Here is a 20,172-nt window from a genome sequence, read left to right as displayed (position 1 = left end):
TGTTTATGAACTGATAATATGCACTTTTACGTGTGATTTGTATGAAAGGAAAAAAAAGTCATTGTTGTATTAGCATCTCTAGTGTTCATTTTATCAGAAAACTGCCGAGATACTGTACATACAATAAGCCACGTAAAAACCATTAAGCAATGTAGGTATATTAATGTGATTTTATGAGATCAGGTTGGAGGTAATTATTTGAAAAGTTTTGAGCTTTTCAGAAGTATGATGCTCAGCTTCTAGGCATGTTTTGCACTAATGAAATTTTTTCATTCTTATGAGTGTAGAAGTCGTAATTATGATGTTATGTGCGTCATTTTGAGAAAAGACCATAACTGATTATTAAGGAACTAAACAGATAAACGTTTTACTACAGTGAAGTTTAGTCTCGAGATATGCCGATATGTCTGAACTTATCTTGTTCTCTCTGTAGGTCTCTGCATTTTCATGCCTCTGAATCCATCACTTAGAATATCACTTCTGGAATTTATTCTCAGCTCTGAAAATTTATTCTTAGCACAGCCCTTCTTGACTGAGTTGTACCCTTTATCTAAATGACCCTTAAACACCCCATGAAGCAGTTCAAGCTTTTCATGAGAAACAGATTAAAACTCACTCATGCCCTAAAACAATTTATCAGTGATCGGCTGAGATGGCTAATTAACCCCCACTGTTTCTACAGAGAAGCTCTTCATTTGTTAACAAGTGCATACCCACCCACCTGAACGTGGACAGCGATCGTCACTGAAGCTCTACCTCTACATGCTGTGTATTTGTAATGTTGCCTGGTCTACCTTAAAAGAAGTGCTCACTGCACTCCTGCTGTGCTGTACATGTGTTTGTGTGTCTGCACTGTTCTGCACCGTGATGCGTGTGTCAGTGTCTACGTCTGTAATATACGTGTGTTTCCATGGCTCACTGGGTGATAAATAGAAGTGGTAAATGGATATATTTTTTGGCCTTGTCACCAGATCCATCTCTGGTTCATTTATCCCCCCCTACCTTCCATCCAGCAGGCACATACACTTCAAATGCCATGGAGAGAGAGAGAGAGAGAGAGAGAGGGAGAGTGTGAGAGAGAGAGAGAGAGAGAGAGAGAGAGAGAGAGAGAGAGAGAGAGAGAGAGAGAGAGTATGTGACACTTGTCTTGTTTAGTCTAACACTTCAATGTACACTTGCATGTGCAGTTAGAAAAAGCACACACACAAACACATGGAGCTGTATCGGTAGGCACAGCTCTTGGTAGCCAATGTTGTGAGCAGTGATTTAATCGCAAAAAGCAAAAGTAAACAGATATACTCATATAAATCAATAGATCCTCAAGGCTGTGTGCAACCAAAATGCCAACACTGACGTTAAAACTTGTGTGTTAGTGAGTGAGTGGGTGTGTGGGTGGGTGTGATCATCTAGCAAATGATGCAGTGGATAGATAATCCACTGCACAGAATGCATTCTGGACACATAAGCACTAAAACAAGGCAACAACCATTTGAAAATGTCTTTAACACAGAAGATGGTGTTAAGCAATCAACATGCAATCTAAATATATTTTTGTCTTGTATTTCATGTTATTTTGAGAATCGTTTCTGCCTGCTGTGCGAAACACATTGTGAGCTGTAATCTTTTGACGTGTCTTATTGATGTGCAATTTTCCAGGCAACATTTATTGACATGCAGCAACAATTTGACAAACTGATCTGTTGAACTATACCTTATGTGACAGCTATATCAGTGCCTCTGCCAGATGACATGCCTTCCTGCTGGGCTGCTGTAGTACCGCTGTAATATCATGCTTTAGACGTTTGAGACGATTATTTCAGTTGGTTCTCTGTCATTGTACAATTGAAAATATTAGCCGTGCATGTCGATTTACAAGACCTAATTTTGATTATAAGTTTGACATTGCATTGATTATTTCTCCTAGTTATGCAGTGATGCCGTTCTTCAATGGTGGTCCTTCTTAAGGCTAGATTATGATGATTGAATTGAAATATTGATCCTGACTTCTGGACCTAAATGTGCTTTTTGTTAGCCACAAATGAGAGTAGTATGACTCTCATAAAGGGATAAAAGCAGGGCAAACTCCACAAATCATAGTTCTCTTTCTTTATTAGGCTTCATATTCTTGTGTGCAGAGGTCAAATCCTCAAACAACCCTTTGTTAAAAAAGAGGATGATAACCCAGCTATATGGACCATAAAGGACAATTGAAAAGTGTATTTTTAAACATCTCTGAACCTGTTGTTGACCTCAATGAACATTTTAAATAGACCTTGGATATTTGGGAACACACCATAAATGCTATTGGTTATGCCTGCTTCACGCTTCTTGCTGGATTTTCTGCAATGCTTTTTAAACATTAATAGCACCAAATGTCAGGCCTCCCACCCTTCCATCTTCTTATGTGTTTGGATTCTCCTCAGTGCTTAATCCTGTTACTGGATTACAAGTTTTATTCCTCTCCATTTCTTCTCTTCCATTTCCCATTCACCCCAAACACTCCAGTGCATTAGGAGGCCAGTTTGAGGATTAGCATTAACATTACTGAGGTGTGAAACTATGTGTACTGAAACAGCCATGTTTCCACTGGGTGAATGAACCTCCAAAGATTTTGGAAGCCTTAGTGCAGCAGTATTGTATTTTAAGTGTGTGCTACATATGAGTCATTGTTGTTCTTAAAGGAATAGTTTGGGGGTATTCTCAATTTAAGGGCTTTTCCAACCATATCTGTGGTATGCTGTTGTTACCATAGACAATGTGAAGCTTGCAAAAATGTAAAAATAAACTATTTTGTCAAATTAAGTCAAAATAATTCTTTCAAGGTGGGACAACTTTTCGAGGTGGAGGAATTTAAGGTTATGTGTTGTGTAATGGCCAAATCTAATTGGCTGTTATTGGCTGCATGGCAGTTTCATATTTAGTGTGAAAAGACACAACTTGTTGTTGGAAATTTATAGTAACTTTGCGCCTACATTTGAAAGATTGTGACACAAAACTTGACTCGAAAGAGTTGCATATTTAAATGTTTATTTACTGTGCTACTCGGTTGTCAACTTTGGCTTGCTCACTTATGCATGATTTTCAATCATTATTCATTTAAAATTGTACAATGAGGACTTTAAGACGTTACAGACATTACAGCATAATTTTCTGTTATAGCATAATTTTCTGTAAAGCAAGCCAAGTCATTTTTATTAGTATAGTGTTTATCACAACACAAATCATTTCAGATTTGTGTTGTGAAAAACACTATACTAATAAAAATGACTTGGCTTGTCTACTATGCTTCCATTGTATGTGTATTTATTGTAAACACATTTCCGGTTAATTTTATAGAAACTGAAGGACAAGTGAAATGTTTTCTTTTCTCCAGAAGGGGACGGGGTTACTCCAAAAGGGGGTTGCATCAACTCCAAAAGGGGGCGACACCTCCACAGACAGTTAGGATTAGCGAAAGGGTTAGGTAAGTGGCTCCTTATATCTATGCTGGAAGTTTGGAGCTCCCACCCCTTTTTGTAGCTCTGTCTGCAGCTAAAATCTTCTCATGACAAGTGGTTGGTAGGGAGTGGTTGAAAAATATGAGGGCTTGATGATGTCATAAGAAAAGGACATTCGTTGCAGAGGTGAAGCAGGTTATTACTGTTATTATTATTTGTGGGTTTTGTCTCACTCTCTGACCACACAATATCCTTATTTATTTTCTGCCATTTTTCAAAACCTGAGAGACCCTAACATTAGTGATTGACAGCAAAGGATAGCCTGTGAAGTGTAAGCTTATGTCAAATGTGTCAGTGGTTGACATGACAATACAGGTCAACCAATTCTGTTTGTAAAATTTTAGGTTGCTGCCTCTGTTAACGAAAGCAGTTTTCATTGTATATCACAGCTGGACTATGCACAAACGTAACTATAATTAGCACTCCAAACAGGACTGACAATTGTATTCTGCTGCTACGTGAACATAGCCATTGTTTGTAGCAATCTGTCTGTTACCCTTAGATTGAGCTCAAAGAGAAAGAACACACAGCCCTATATTTCCTCCTATGTTGCAATTTGTTCCCTGCTCTAGTCTTGTCCATCTCTCTGTTATCACTCTTTTTTTTTCTATTTGTTGGTCTCATTTCTCACTGCATTTCTCTTCTTTCCTCCTTTAATCTGTTTTGTGCGGTGTTCCATCGCTTTCTTCGCAGCCTGAGAGAGAGACTGTCATTCATTTGTGAGTGACGATGTTCTCTCGTTCTGGCTCAATGAAAAGAGCTGATCTGAGCGGGTGCCGAAAGCAACAATATTGATCTATTTGGCTTGTGGCTTTGTAAGATATTTGTAGCCCTATAAACACACCAAGCCTATTCACTGGTACTATGAGCACCTGACATCAAGCCGTTCAGTTTGTGCAGGGATCTCTTAGGAAGGTGTACCCGTAACTATTTGGATTGTGTCTGTGAGTTGTCTTTTTTTGATATAGGGCCCACTTATTTAAAGGAAAAGTTCACCCCAAAATTACAATTCTCTCATCATTTACCTACCCTAGTGAAAAAATTATATACTTAAGCACATTTTATTCTTTGGTGTTTCAGTATACTAAACTGTATTGCTGGCATACTATAAATTGGTATACTTAAAGTCTGCTAAATTGGTACAACTAATTTTGTGCTTAATGCACTTTAGTTTACTGAAAGCAGCGCTGTGGTGCAACTAAAGATGTGTTAAGTATACTTGGTTGTGCTAAAATTAAACTATATGGAAATATACTTTAATGCACTTTAAATATCCACTCTTGTATTTAATTTTTTTAACACACATCCATTAATGTTATACTAATAATATACTGCTTGCCAATACCACATCTGCATTTCAGCTGGAAATAATATATATACTTCTGGCATTTGCATTAAAAGTACACTATATGGCCAAAAGTTTGTGGACACCATATGTGCTTGAAGAACATTTGATTTAAAAACCTTAGGCATCAATTTCCCCCTTTGCTGTAATAACAGCTTCCACTCTTTTGGGAAGGCTTTCCACTATACTGTATGTAGTAACATGGCTGCAGGGATTTGCTCTCATTCAGACACAAGGCTATCAGTGAGGTCAGGAACTGATGTTGGTCGATGGGGCCTGACTTACAGTTACTGTTCCAGTTCACCCCAAAAGTGATCAGTGGGGGTCAGGTCTGGGCTTTGTGCAGGCCAGTCAATTTCTTCCACACCGGACATAGTAAACCATTTCTTTATGGATTTCACTTTGTTCACAGGGGCATTGTTATGCTGGAACAGAAAAGGGCTATCCCCAAACAGTTGCCACAAATTTGGAAGCACACAAAGCCCAAGCCATTATATAAAGAAACATTAAGATTTTTCTTTACTGGATTTAATGGAGTAACCAAATTTGTTAATTAGAAGTGGGTGTCCACAAACTTTTGGCCATATAATGTACTACAGCTTGGGTATTATTATTACTGTTAAGAAAGTTGGGGGACCAAGCATAGTGAGTCTTAAATCCACTGTTAATAATCCACAATGATAACATTGACATATTGCATTTAGTCTTGCACAGTGTTACACAGGATCACAATGATGAAGTACATGAAGTAATGAAGTACAAATACTTTGTTACTGTACTTATGTACAGTTTTTTAATATTTGTACTTTACTTGAGTATAAATATTTCTTTGGACTTTTACTTTCACTTCACTACATTTTGAAGAGAAAATGGATACTTTTTACTCCGATAAATGTCTCCAGATCCTTTCGTTACTTTTGCGACTGAACACTGCAAAAAATAAAAATAAATAAAATAAAAATAGGCCTAACAGCTGAACCTGCAAAAATGCATGCAGAACAGCGATAGTGATGTGTGATTCGTTGAAAAAATAATTTGAGTCAAATCTTTTAAATTTGATTCCTTTGAACTGAACAAAAAGATTCAAAAAGCGGTCTGAATGATTCGTTTTGCGAATCAAGAATCTGAATCAAAATCACAAGCAAAGTGCGCGCCAGGTTACGTGTTCTGTCATGTGTCTACACTGGGGAAGACAAGAAACTGCTCATGTGAGTTGATTTTTTTTTTTTTTTTGGACTAATTAATTTAATATATTTAGGCGTAAACATTATGAAAGCTGTTAAATAATCAAGTTATGTGCGATCAGTCTCCCACTTTCCAGGAGACCTTTTCATATAAAAGTCAATCACATGCATTTACATTTTACATTTAAACAAGGTATGATGTGTATGAATAATTACCAGCGCTCATGAATATGTCCAACAATATTTATTTTTATATTTTATGAAGATGTGAATGGTCTTTGCCATTCAAAAAAAAGCAAAACTAGTTTTCTGGTGGTTGCTAAAGTGTTATATTTGCTTTGTAGCACATTTATGCTACAGTATGTGATAACTAGGGTTTTCTGGATGGTTGCTAGGGCATGCTATGCAGTTGTCAAGGTGATCTCTGCTGAGTTTTAGCGCATTGCTACAGTATGTGGTTTCCAGGTTATTACTATCCTGTTGCTAAGTTGTTTTCTGTGCTTTTTGCACATTGCTCTGCGTCTAGGTGGTTGTCAGGTTGTTGCTATGCTGTAGTTAAGTTGTTTTAACTGTGTTTCAGCAAATTGCTATGCAGTTGCTAGGATGTTCTGGGTGGTTGCTGGGTGGTTGCATATTGGCTCAAATGAAAAGAGCCAACCCCCACAAGTCTCTCTTCTGGTCACTAATATGACTCAACTCCCTCCTCCAATGTTCAATGTTCCAATGTTGACTGAGGTGTTCATTTACACTAATCCCAAAAATTTGATCATTCTGATGTGACTTGAATGCGCCATTAAAGGGATATTTCATTTAAAAATGAAAATTATCTCATAATTTTTTCACCCTCATTTGATCCAAGATGTGTATGACTTTCATTTTTTTTCTGCAGAACACAAACAAAAAAAGATTTTTAGAAGAATACCGCTGTTCTGTAGGTCAATTCAATGTAAGTGAATGGTGGCCAGAACTCTGAATCTCCAAAAAGCACATAAATGCAGCATAAGAGTAATCCATAAGACTCCAGTGGTTTCACCAATGTCTTCTGAACGGATCCAATTGGTTTTGGGTGAGAATAGATAATATAACTCCTTTATCGACTAACATTAGCAGTCTCCTTGGCGATCAGGATTTCAAGCTCGAATACACTTCCTATAGCACCATCTAGGGCTCTGTGCATGCGTCAAGCTCTAGAAAGTGAAATCAAGCTTGAAATCATGATTGTGCATAGAGATTGCAATGGCAAGATATACAGTGAAAATGAGTTACAATTTGGTTTGTTCTCACCCAAAACCAACTGAATCACTTCAGAGGACATGGATTTAACCACTGTAGTAGTATTGATAACTTTATGCTCCCTTAATGTGCTTTTTGTAGCTTGAAATGTCTGGCCACCATTTACTTGCATTGAATTGACCTAAAGAGCTGAAATATTATTCTAAAAATCTTTGTATGTGTTCTTAAGTCATACACATCTGGGATAGCATGAGGGTGAGTAAATGATGAGCACAACCAATCAAAGAAGTTGTCATGGGTTTAATGAACTGTTCCGTAATTTTTGCAATTTACTTGTACTTTTGATACTTAAGTAAATTTAATATCAGTTACTTTAATACTTTTACTTAAGTTGTTTCTCATGAACTACTTTAACTTTTACTTGAGTCAATTTCCATAAAGGTATCTTTACTTTTACTCAAGTATGACAAATGGATACTTTATACAACACTGATCACAACTGTCTCAAAGCAACAATAATCTCAACCAGGGTAACTAAAAAATAACCCCTTTTCATAACATAAAATGACATATTTAACATTAAGCTGAACTCAAAACATAACTATAACCCCAGTTACTTTTAAATGTTAATAAAACCTCCAAACAGTCCCCAAAACCTACACAGACCTACCTCATTAATTATGCAAACACAACAGCCAATAGCAAGTTCCCAAGAAGAAACATCAACAGACGTTACAATACATTCCTGAAAAGGACTATAATTCTGTGAAGTTTTAACACCTGACATTTTATTCAAATAGGTAAACGTGCCATTTTGTCCTTTGCACAAAGAAAAGTGAAAAAATGCAGACGTCTGTCTGGACCGTCTTATCACTGATCTACAAAGGCCCATGGCTTACCTCTTCAACCCTTACCTCTTTAAGTCACACAATGTTGAATGCAGCATACTGCTTTAAAAATGGTATAAAACACAGGGCTAACTGGACACGCGTAGCATTGTTGAATGCATACACAACAACAAAAGACTGTCTGATTGAGACTGATTTAATAGATACATAAAGAGGAGGAACCCATACACAAGATCCCGCAGTTGAACCAATTCAGTGTTCCAGTAGTATCATCATCAATGGCTTAACAGACAGCATTTAATTTTGTTGAAAATTAAAGCAGATTTAAATGTTTTTTGTCTGATTGCGTCAACATTCAAACTGTTTAAGGGGACAGTTATTGATTAATATTTATGTAGATAAATAACTATAATCACCGTGATTTTGACAATTTTGGAAGCTGGTCTGGTATAAATTGGGTGTAAAACCCACTCTGCATACTGAATACTTAATGTTGGTGTGATGATGTCACAACTTGCCTGTTTTAGTAACCCCCCCAACTTCAGAACTTGTTATGGTGTTGTGACTGCTGCAAATGTAAATTTAGTATCACTCATTTTAATTATCATTTTAGTATCACGCATTGTGCAATTAAAAAAGTACTCAAAATAAGGTTTTAATTATCATTTTTAAATGAATACGTTTCCAGCATTAGTGACCTTTTGTCATAAGACATCCGAGTTATAAGACAGACAAATAAAGATTTTGTTCTCTGTTAATATAACAGTATGTTGAAAAGAAAATGAAATATGCACTCTTAAAAGACAGACATGGCGTAATATACTGTATACAGTATATATAATAGGAAAATATTTCTAAGTCAGATTATTAATATTTTTTTGTGCTCAAAGATCATTATTATGACAATTGCTTTTAACACTATTCAAACAAGTTGTAGAATCATAAAACAAGTTTAATGGAAACAAGCACCTAACCAATGTATTTTCTTAAAGTACACTATATTTAAATTTAATGTATACTTTACCTAATTGCATTTGTAAAAGCTATACTACTTTACCACTTCATTTGTAGTGGTCAAAGTTTCTCTGTGTGCATTTGAAGAAAGCATGAAATAAGTGCAATTACATGGTACTTTCAGTTAGTAAATAATGTAGTTTTGTTAATGTATTTGTAGCTTACTTATCATGAAATAAATGTATTTTAAATTGAATTTGGTATATAACTTTTTCACTAGGGTACCCTTATGCAATCTCAAACTCATATGACTTTCTTTCTTATGCGGAACACAAACAAAGATATTTTGATTGTGATATGATGCGAATATACCTATATAATGCAATTCAGTGTGGTCCAACACTTCCAAGCTCCAAAAAGGAAATAAAGGCAGCGCAAAGGTAATCCGTACAACTCATGTGGTTTAATGCAGTCCATCTTCTGGCATAAGAGTACTGGAACTAACTGTTGTATAATCAAACATACAGAATTAATACTGAATTGAACAGCATTTGGACCAGTGACGTGGAATTTTGATGTCCAAACATAAAAACATAAACGTAAAAATAAGGAAAATGTTTATAAAAAAACACATTTATTGAATCTATTAATCTCTGTTTATCAAATTATATGAACATGTAATGAGGGTTTTACAAAGTTTAAGAATTATTAGACATTATAGTCACACAATGTCATACCGGATAACTGTCCGGACCTCATGGTAAATGCAAAAAAGCTACAAAAAGTGCTAAAAATCAAATAAAACCTAAAATCTCTGCCACGGGCATTATTGTATGAGTGTTGCTAACAATATATTTAAATATTTAAAAAAATATGACATCCAGTTGATTGTTATGCTTTGGAGCATTCTGTCCCAACTGGGCAGTCAGCCAATGTCATCCGGGATAACAAGCAATCTGGAGCAATTTTATGGGGCATTTTATTTTGATACGTTATCAGACAGGATGTTACACAATCAGTAAGACCCTGAAGGACCCCCAAACAATGGTGAAAGGTTAGTTAGTCTCTCTTAAAATTGGTTTAATTTACCCTTTTCGCTCACTGGTACACTATGTAGTAAAATCCTGTGTCATTTGGGATAACGCTAAAGAAAACATATATAATGTTAATTTTATGCAAAAGTGTTTATTTAATATTAATTTACATACTTGGAAATTGAAGGTCAAGGTTGCAGATTTCTATAGGTAGCCAAAACAACTGCCTGATTAAGGTTCAAACTGAGTTTTGTCATACCGGATAACAATTTTGTCATATAGGATAACAGTTTTTTCATCCGTTATCCCAGATGACACATTTTTGACATTATATACTTTTTATACAGTTTTCAGCTTTTATTTGTATAATTTCCATTCTTATTGTGATATTAACACATTAAAGAACATTGTTTAGTTAAATACTAACAAATTATATATTAATAATAATATTTAATTATTAAATTATTATTAAATTAAATGATTGTCCAACCTGTCATATTGGGGACATCCACTCTAGTGACATCATGATGTAGTTTTTTTCTCTCTTCAGTGGCAGGAAATTCAACTGGGTAGGGTTGCACCAGCTGTGTGTAAGTTCTCACGTAAGTTAGGACGTAAAGTTCACACTGAGGGCTTAGTAACTACTAGTTCGTTTGTAACTAAGTCAGTGCTTAATTTGGTTGCACCACCTGTTCTTAAGGCAAGACTTAACTAGTAGGTCGTAAGCTCTCCATAAAGTAATGCGTAGTCGCAAAGTATGATGTTTATCTGTACTGATCCAATAAACAGCCTTCAGATTTGTACACAAAAGTATTAAAAAGCTGTGCATTTCAGTTTTATCTTGTTACAGTTGATGTTCAAACCTTGTTTACTCACGTAACTTTCAGCTGTACTAAACTATATTCCCATTGAAATACGATTTGTAATAAAATGAGATTTAATTAATGGTATATTTAGCCTATGTATATAACAACATTTAATAACTGTATCTAAAATGACAAGGGGCAATAAATAAATAAGTACTAATACAACAGATATTTATTCATTTTAATATCTATGACACCGACCGGCATACACAGGAAAGTGCACCGTTAGATCGGTTTCATGCCAAAGAAGTAAGTTTTTTACATAATATTTTCTCCTGTCAGTATAAATGAGTGTAAATGCCAACATCATCATATAGGATATGTCGAAAGACTGAAGCTTGTCAACCAAAACATGAGCTCATTGATGTCATTAAATAAGTCTTTTTTATTCCATCAGTTACTCCTGTTCAGAGGCTTCCGTAAATATTAAGGTTACGTTTAATGGTGCAACGCTCAAATATTTAGTAGTGTGTAAATTGTGACTTAGTGCCTGGTGCAACCAGCCCCTGAGGTGAGTGAGTAGCTTACTTTCCTACTGACAAATTTTCCATAGGTTTGCTTGCTTGCTCTGCCCAAGCTCAGCATTTTAAACCTGTCAGCATAAAATATGCCAGAAGTGATTAGAATAAAAAATGTTATTCTAAAAATTCATTGTTGTCACATTGTATATTAAGTGTAGCGTCATTACACATTAATAAAGCCTTAATAAACATGAAATAACTTTTTTTCTCTGTTAATAAAGCATGCTATTAAGCATACTTCATCGTACACAGTGCGTTATTAGTTATTTCATGTTTAAATATGTCAAAAGAGAATGCATCATATTCATAACGTTTTTCATTTGCCTGGATGCTTAATATTTATAGAATTATTCATCATTAACAGTTAATATGTATATGTACAGTTTTCACATTTTGATGATTTTTCTAGATGCCACTGTCAAACAAAGAGAGAGCAGCAAGGTTTCTTTATAGCGTAGCCTAATTAATTTCCTTGAAAAAACTATTTTCAGGGTGACTTCCTTTGCATAACATAAAAATTATTTATTTATGAACATCAATTATGTGTAAGTTGTGTAAAAATGACAATTCATGTGTAAACTCATAAGGTGTCATACCAAGTAACAATTTCAGTCAGGCGGGATAACGCTGATTTTTTCCCTTAAAACGCTTAATTTCATTTTATGGAGTAGAGAAAACAATAATAGTATGATGCCAAGTACTGTAAAATGTTTTCAGACATTTTACAACTTAAATCACATTGCAGCTTTAAAATGTGTGTAAAGAACTTTAACAAGTAGGGTCACGCTTAAAGCAAACACATTATAATGAGAAAAAATAATTGTGCAAGTTTTATTTTCTGAGCTCTAAATATTGGTTACTGCCTCACTTTATATATTCATTAAGTATTATTGATTAAAAAAGTTTTAATACGATAATATTTTGAAAATTCATTAACGTTATCCCGTATGACATTTTGACCGGTGTCGTCACATGATTCTCAATTAAAACACTTAAAATACATTGTTTGAAAATAAGATTTTAGTACAAGGCAATAACATCCTCATAAAAGCAAAAACTACTTTGATGTGCAGTTTTAACCTATTTTAATTTTTGGTCAATTGAAAACCTTATTCATCACTGGGCCATTTATATTGTCAAAAAAATTTAATGACAAAAGTAATTAAACAATGGCCATGCCCAGACAAAATCTGCTGGCTTTTTTCACATGTCCAGTGCTAATTTTGTCAAATTTTGTCTAATAATGAAGCTGAGTGTACTGCACTCTTAGATGAAAACATAATAAAATTAGCCAAAACATTTGGTAAACGAACATGCAAGATGGTGCAGGATATGTAGAACTTTGAATGGCGAATGTTCAAATTCTGCAGAATTCTGTGTTTCTAGTCAATGGTCCACAAATCAGTATTTATATCAGTAGATATAATCAGTACAAAGCCTTTGCACAGCACTTAAAAATAACATGTAATTCTACTTCTGTTCATAATTGTGGGTGCTATGTATTGGGAATTCACCAATAAATAGAATTGTCTTTGTGTATTTAACCCTCATTCTGGAATAAACTTCAACCAATGGCTTCAGTCTTTTACGATGAACTTCAGAGGATTAACTGATGCCAACTCCAACTGTAAGACATGGGATACTTCATTTGCCACTGCCTGAACCTTGGACTTAGGATGGACCCCACTGAACCTCACCGAAATGACCTACCGGTTGAACTGTGATGCACCTCACTGATCTCTGCCTGCATCACCTTTGTCTATTGATGGACTACACTCTTGAAATGGAATACATAGACCATCATTTAATTGCCAACAAAAGCCTTCATCAGCAAACTAACAAAGGACATAGCATCTATGTGAACTTCTGTAGTTAATCTAGGATGTACTTCAAAGACATTAGTCATTAATCTTACAGTACATACAATTTTTTTTCTCCCCTTTTTCTCCCCAATTTGGAATGCCCAATTCCCAATGCACTTTAGGTCCTCATGGTGGCGTAGTGACTCACCTCAATCCAGGTGGCGGAGGACGAATCTCAGTTGCCTCCGCGTCTGAGACCGTCTGCGCATCTTATTATGTGGCTTGTTGAGTGTGTTACCGCAGAGACCTAGTGCATGTGGAGGCTCACGCTGTTCTCTGCGGCCTCCACGCACAACTCACCACGTGCCCCACCGAGAGCGAGAACCACATTATAGCGACCATGAGGAGGTTAACCCAACATGATTACATCCTAGCAACCGGGCCAATTGGTTGCTTAGGAAGACTGACTGGAGTCACTCAGCACACCCTGGATTTGAACTTGCGACTCCAGGTGTGGTAGTCAGTGTTTTTACTTGCTGAGCTACCCAGGCCCCTTAAACACTGGACATTAACACTTACTTACTTTACTAATCTTAAACCGTGACCTGCACTGCACATAAATAACTAATATTGGCATTAAATTCATGCTGGTTAGCCAGAGGGGAACTGGCCCCCACAGTGAGCCTGGTTTCTCCCAAGGTTATTTATCTCCATTAAACAACATCTTATGGAGTTTTGTGTTCCTTGCCACAGTCACCTTCAGCTTGCTCACAGGGGATCTAAATACAATTATTATTTAATTATTACATTTTTATACACAATTTACAATCATATTTAATCAAACTACACAATGATCGCTCTAAGAATTTATAGATATTACATTTTCATTTTTTGTTAATGCATAATTTTCTGTAAAGCTGCTTTGAAACGATGTGTGTTGTGAAAAGCGCTATATAAATAAAAATGACTTGACTTGACTTGGCTGGTGTATACATGCGTGCAGTCGATATCTCAGACCACTCCATCAGCTCTACAATGCCCTCATATTTATTCTACTGTAATGCTTTGACAGTAGGGATAGAGAGAAGTTCTCCAGACTCGGAAAGATTAAACACTTTCAAATGGACCATGGACTGAAGTGCTAAGTTAAGAAATGACATTGATGAAAGAGTGATTGTGATGTTGTTTGAACCTTTCTCTTTTAATATAAGAGCTGCACAAATCACAGGCAGCAAAAATGGATAGGAACACTTGATGCTGCTGGCTTGTGTGTGTGTGTGAACCAAGGATTTCTGCTGGGGAGAATCATAGCTTGCTGGGTTACAATATATGAGAAAAAGAACTCATCTTCTATTTGCTACAGTCTGTGAATTCATAACACTTGTGATGGCATGGTTTTCTGCTTTAATGCATTGTGTTAAGGGTTCGCTGTTCAGTAAGTGTTTTAGCTCTGCTCTGTTATATCATGACATCTAATGATCTTATGTCACATATTACAGGGACTACTGAGTCTCTGTGTGCCCATGTTCACGTTTAAAGTCAGTTCAATTAATTCAGTATTGGCTTCATTACTATTTTGTCATAATCTTTTAACAAAATGTAATAACTTGCTCTGCCTCTAAAACAACTTTGCTTTTTGGCTGACGTCACAAATCCCTTTGCCTCTAATCAACTTGCTCCATATAATTTGACTTTTCACAATCCATTCAAATACCAATGGATAAAATCAAGCCCACCCTTTTATTATTATTATTATTATTTTCTCATTGAATAACCTGTTTCAAATGGCAGTTTACAGAAGTGAAATGGCTGAGTTTGGAGCAGAAGTTTTCTTGACTCGAAATGTATAAGAAATTATGCAAAGCTTTTTCTTTATTTCAAACACTTTCTTCAACTCTTGCATGCCTCTGTCCTTCATTCTATGTCTTTTTCTAAATATATTTACATTAGCTGAGCAGGCAGATGCATCGCTCCGCTTGTTACTGAATATATGCTGAATTCCCACAATTCTCCCCTGTTGTATTTTCTAGTTGGCTGATTATAGCAGGAGGGCCAGTGGAGATGAATGCACATTACAAAGATGTATCTGCATATTATAGAGATGTATCTTTGTACAACATAGACAATCTCATTTAGTCTTATGTATCATTTGTCAAAGTGATGCAGATTAAAATCCTGCAAATTAAATATTAAACACTCTGAACTGGTACAGTTCCATTTAAAGGACAACAGGGTCTTTTCATTAAAGCTCATTAGTTACATTACAGGCCAAGAGTGGGATTTACATCACTCCTCAGCTCCTGTGGGGAAGAAGGTACAGTAAATGTGGGTATGAGTCTGTGGGCATGTGAGCAGATTTCAGAGTTTCAAAAACAAAAATGTCCCTTACAATTACGTACCAATATTCTAATACTAAAAATGCATATTTTAATACATTATATTTATACATTAATACTTTAGGGGAAAAGAGATAGTAAACAAAGTTTTAATGTCAAACATAACTTAAAACAAACATAAACAAACACAGATACACATGCAACGCGGCCGCGTGCGTCTCTCTCTCTCTCTCAGACTGGCGCCTCCGGCTCCCCTTTATCTCGCTCTCCTGCTGATCAGCTGATTCAGTGCAAGTCGTGCATCATCACGGCCTGGCAATTCCCTCCTCCTCGTCACACTCCTTCCCCGCCTGATTCATGCCAGGATGCCACCTGGTCTGACCAACCGGCCGTTCTGTCAGCCGGTGGTCCACCCTGCCTCCTGTGAACCTGGGGGAGAGATGAGAGGAGGCATGGGGAGAGGGAAAGGGTGAGTGGAGACACACACAGAGAGAGAGGGGAGAGAGAGAAGAACTTGCTCGCTGGCTCCTGGACGCGCTGTCGCCCAGTCCTCAACTGCTTCCCTGTCCTTTGGCGGATGCCAGCTCGCTCCTATCCCGGCAGACGGCAGCGAGTCCTCTGGCCCCTGGCGGACAGAACTGCTCCTCCCCTTCTTCGGCGGATGGCAGTGGTTCCTCCAGCTCTCGGCAGCCGGCAGCGACCCCTCAGTCCCCATGTAGATGGCCGTGGCTGCTCCCTGGTGGATGGCAGTGGTGAGGACTCCGCAACAGTGCATCCCTCCTCCTTCATGATTTTCAGCACAACTCTAGCAGTTCAAGGTCAGGCAAGGAGGAGGTGGGAACCGGCTGAACAGTAAACAAAAAGTTTTAATGTCAAACTTAACTTAAAACAAACATAAACAAACACAGACACACATGCAACGCACCCGCGTGCGTCTCTCTATCTTTCGAACTGGCTCCCCTTTATCTCACTCTCCCGCTTATCATCTGATACAGCGCCGGCCGTGCATCATCACAGTCCGGCCATGCCCTCATCCTCGTTACACTGACTTACCTCCTGTATTATTTACCACTAAACGTCTGTGCCGCCGAATCGGCTTGGAAGGAAATCAAACCCTCACAAAGACACACATCCCCTCTCTCGCTGACCGAATCACTAAAGCGGAGGTCCATAATCACATTTCCTGCTCCCAGAAATAAAATGACACCTGTGGCTCTGCCCTTTTAAACCAGGCCTGATCTTCACACAAATCCCACATAACTGAATTTAACTAAATTAATCTAATTTATCTACCACACAAGGCAATATGATTACACACTGATGAACAGTCTCACAGAGAAGTTAAGGATTCTCATGAAAATAACTTGTAGCTCAAATGTTGTTCATGAAACTGAACAACTAAACACAAGTGTGTGTGTGTGTGTGTATGTATGTGTATGTGTGTGCAATATTTTAGCATATACCAACTTCAATTTTGGTCTGTTCTTCACACAAATGTGAATGGCTTCAGAACATTTAGAATATAGTGCACAAATCGTATGGTCTACTTTTACACTGTCCTTTTGGAGACAGAATTTTGGAGACACAATCGCCATTATCACATACCTCATGTATCATTGCTGTTTCATCTTATTTATTTTTGTATTTAAAAAATCCTGTGGCATTTTCTAGGATTAATATGTTTTGTGTATTTTTGCAATACATAAATATATAAATGTCAAATAACAGAGCATACAGAAATTGTTTTTTTTTTAAAAAGCATCAGAGTATACAGAAAATAACAGCCCAGTATTAGCTTAGTGACAAAATTCATTCAGTTTAATCTTCTTTAATAAAGAATATATTTTTCATAATTCAACAAAACAGTGAAAAAAGCAAGAACGGATGCAATTTTTCAATGAAATTTTTTTTATCCATTATTCATCAGCAGTATGTGGCAACATTTTGAACCAATAATGGCTAGCATTCATAGAAAGTTAATTGGATTATTATGGAGTGGTGGCACAATGTTTTTATTTTTATTTTTTACTTTTAATACTTTAATTAGGAGTAACACAATTTAACTTTGATACTAATGTACTTTTGAGTCAAGTCATTTTTATTTGTATAGCGCTTTTTACAACACACATCGTTTCAAAGCAGCTTTACAGAAAATCATGGTTTAACAGAAAATTAAACCATAATATCTACAAAGTCTTAGAGTCATCATTGTGTAGTTAATTAAAATTTGATTGTAAATTGTGGAAAAAAAATAATAATAAATAATTAATTAAAAATAAAAAAAGTTAATAATAATTGTATTTAGAACCCTGTTGGGCCTCATGTATTCAGATAGAAGACAAAGGCAGGCCTAACAGTCATAAAAACATAACTCAAGCCCCCCACCTTCTAAGTCGTAAATTTTACTGATAAAAATCGCGCCAAAATCAAACAAAGGGAGTCCAAAACAGACTACAGATCCATGAAGCCTTGCCCTCTAAAGGATCGAGCTCTCAACTCCTATTGGATGAGGCACACCACAGAACGTCCCTCAAACATGACATCATCAGGACTTCAAATAATTCTGAAATGCTTCCAGAGTTGCTTCCAGCGACTTAGTTCACCAAATACGGACGTAGCTTTTTGCTGCTCTCCGGTGCAACCTCGTGGCTTAAGGAAGTAATGTCCGACTTGAAACTGTAGCCATACAATCTCCATCTCGCTGGACGAGTTGAGATTACTCTGGGTTCAACCGAACACTCTAACGGATCCGAAGGAGACCGCCGAGCAATTCGCATCTTTATCCATTGGCACACAGAAGTGAAGAGATTAAAGATTTCTCTTCCATCTTCAATCAAGTCGACATTTCTGAGTTCTCCGCCAGCCCGCCGAGAATCAACAGCCGTACCGCCCTCTGAGAATCAACAGCCGTACCGGCCGCCGACAATCAACAGCCGTACCGCCCGCCGACAGCGCGAGGAAATGGCCTCCCGTCATCACCCGAGCCTCAAGGAACCGGGTCAGAGTTAAAGGACGGAGGAAAACACATTCTACCTGTGTCCTCATGCGATTCAAGTAAGAGGTTACGTCTGGGCAGAGATAGAATATTATAGCGTGTTATTCTTGTGTTTCAAGGTTTTTGCTTGTACAGTTTACGGACCACCATGTCCGCTCATTATTAATACTCAGGGTATTAATTATCACAAATTTGTTTTGCTGTATTGTGGTCCAACCAAATTGGATAGTTGTGCATTTTCGCCATCGCGGGTGAGACAGAAACTGAGTTCATCCATTAGAGTCAAATAATGCAGGACTTTTACGAGCCCCGCTCGTAAAACCGCGTCTCTGAGTGATGAACACAGCTGCTTTATCTCCAGCTATCGCGAAATCAGCTTTCGGGCTGTCACTTAATAATCTCTCTCTCTCTCTCTCTCTCTCTCTTTCACTAACCATACTGACACACACACACACACACACACACACTGTCACACACACCTTCTGTGTTTTAGGATTATTTTTATTTCCATATCTAATCATATCACTGTTTAGTTTGTAGTTGTAAGTCGGAAGTTTATTGACTGCATTGTATTAATTATTAATTGATATTACTGTATAAATAAACTTTTGTTTATATTACAAAGAGAAGTGTTTTGGTTTGTTTTGCATACGCCTGTGTCATGCTGACGGGATGTCAGTACTCGGATTCAAACCTTCATTCATTGTTTTTTTTTTTTCCGAAAATCGATATTCTTCGGATGCTGACTTTCCTAAGAAAACAATCTAATATTGAGACTGTTTTAATATTCAGTTATTAGTCCCTGATTTAAGGGTGGTGCCCCGTCAATGTTAATCCTTATTAATATCCTATTGATTTTTGATAATTGATAATTATCTTTGATTGAATTTGAATGATCAATAAGCTAGTGTTAATTTTAATTAATGTTTCATCAATGTTAACAATTAACGACTATCTTTGATAATTGTTGATTTAAAGGATTAAAAAAAAGACTAACATTGATTCTCATCAATGTTCTATTGATTTTAATAATTAGTAATTATCTTTGATAATTATTAATTATTGCTAATAACCAAACTTGCTCCTAAACGTAGCACACTACATTTACTGGAGCCCCATATGAGGTTTTAATGAGTTAGATCCAATTAATTAATTTAAATATTAATTAATAACTACAGAAATAATCATTAATTATTTCTGATAGTAACACTGATCTAAACAACCAGTAAAGCCCTACAACCCCAATGAGCAAGCCGAAGGCAACTGTGGCAAAGAACATAAAACTCCAAAAGATGTTGGTTAATGGAGAAAAATAACCTTGGGAGAAACCAGGCTCACTGTGGGGGCCAGTTCCCCTTTGGCTAAACAACATAAATATAATGCAAATATTAGTTTTTTGTGTGTAGTGAAAGTCATGGTTTAAAATTAGTAAACTAAGTAAGTGTTAAGGGCCAGTGTTTAAACAAAGATTTTGTATGAATTGTAAGATTAATGACTAATGTCTTTGAAGTCCATCCTGGATTAACTGCAGAAGTTCACATAGATACATTGTCCTTT

The 20,172-nt window shown here is 36.6% G+C and overlaps 1 protein-coding gene across 5 annotated transcripts in view; it reads left to right on the top strand.

The window, feature by feature from the left end:
• LOC127448489 (neural cell adhesion molecule 2-like) overlaps positions 1 to 20,172 on the top strand; it is a 360,673-nt gene that overhangs the window by 150,119 nt on the left and 190,382 nt on the right. For 3 of the 5 annotated variants that reach the window (XM_051711075.1, XM_051711074.1, XM_051711077.1), the window contains exon 2: positions 3,374 to 3,463. The exons of the other annotated variants lie outside the window; for them this stretch is intronic. In XM_051711075.1, coding sequence (XP_051567035.1) covers positions 3,374 to 3,463 — 90 coding nt within the window. The remainder of the gene's footprint in view (positions 1 to 3,373; positions 3,464 to 20,172) is intronic. 5 annotated transcript variants of the gene reach the window in all.

This window comes from Myxocyprinus asiaticus, chromosome 11 (genome assembly GCF_019703515.2).
Source record: "Myxocyprinus asiaticus isolate MX2 ecotype Aquarium Trade chromosome 11, UBuf_Myxa_2, whole genome shotgun sequence".
NCBI classification, from domain to species: domain Eukaryota; kingdom Metazoa; phylum Chordata; class Actinopteri; order Cypriniformes; family Catostomidae; genus Myxocyprinus; species Myxocyprinus asiaticus.
This window is presented reverse-complemented; position numbering and strand designations above follow the sequence as displayed.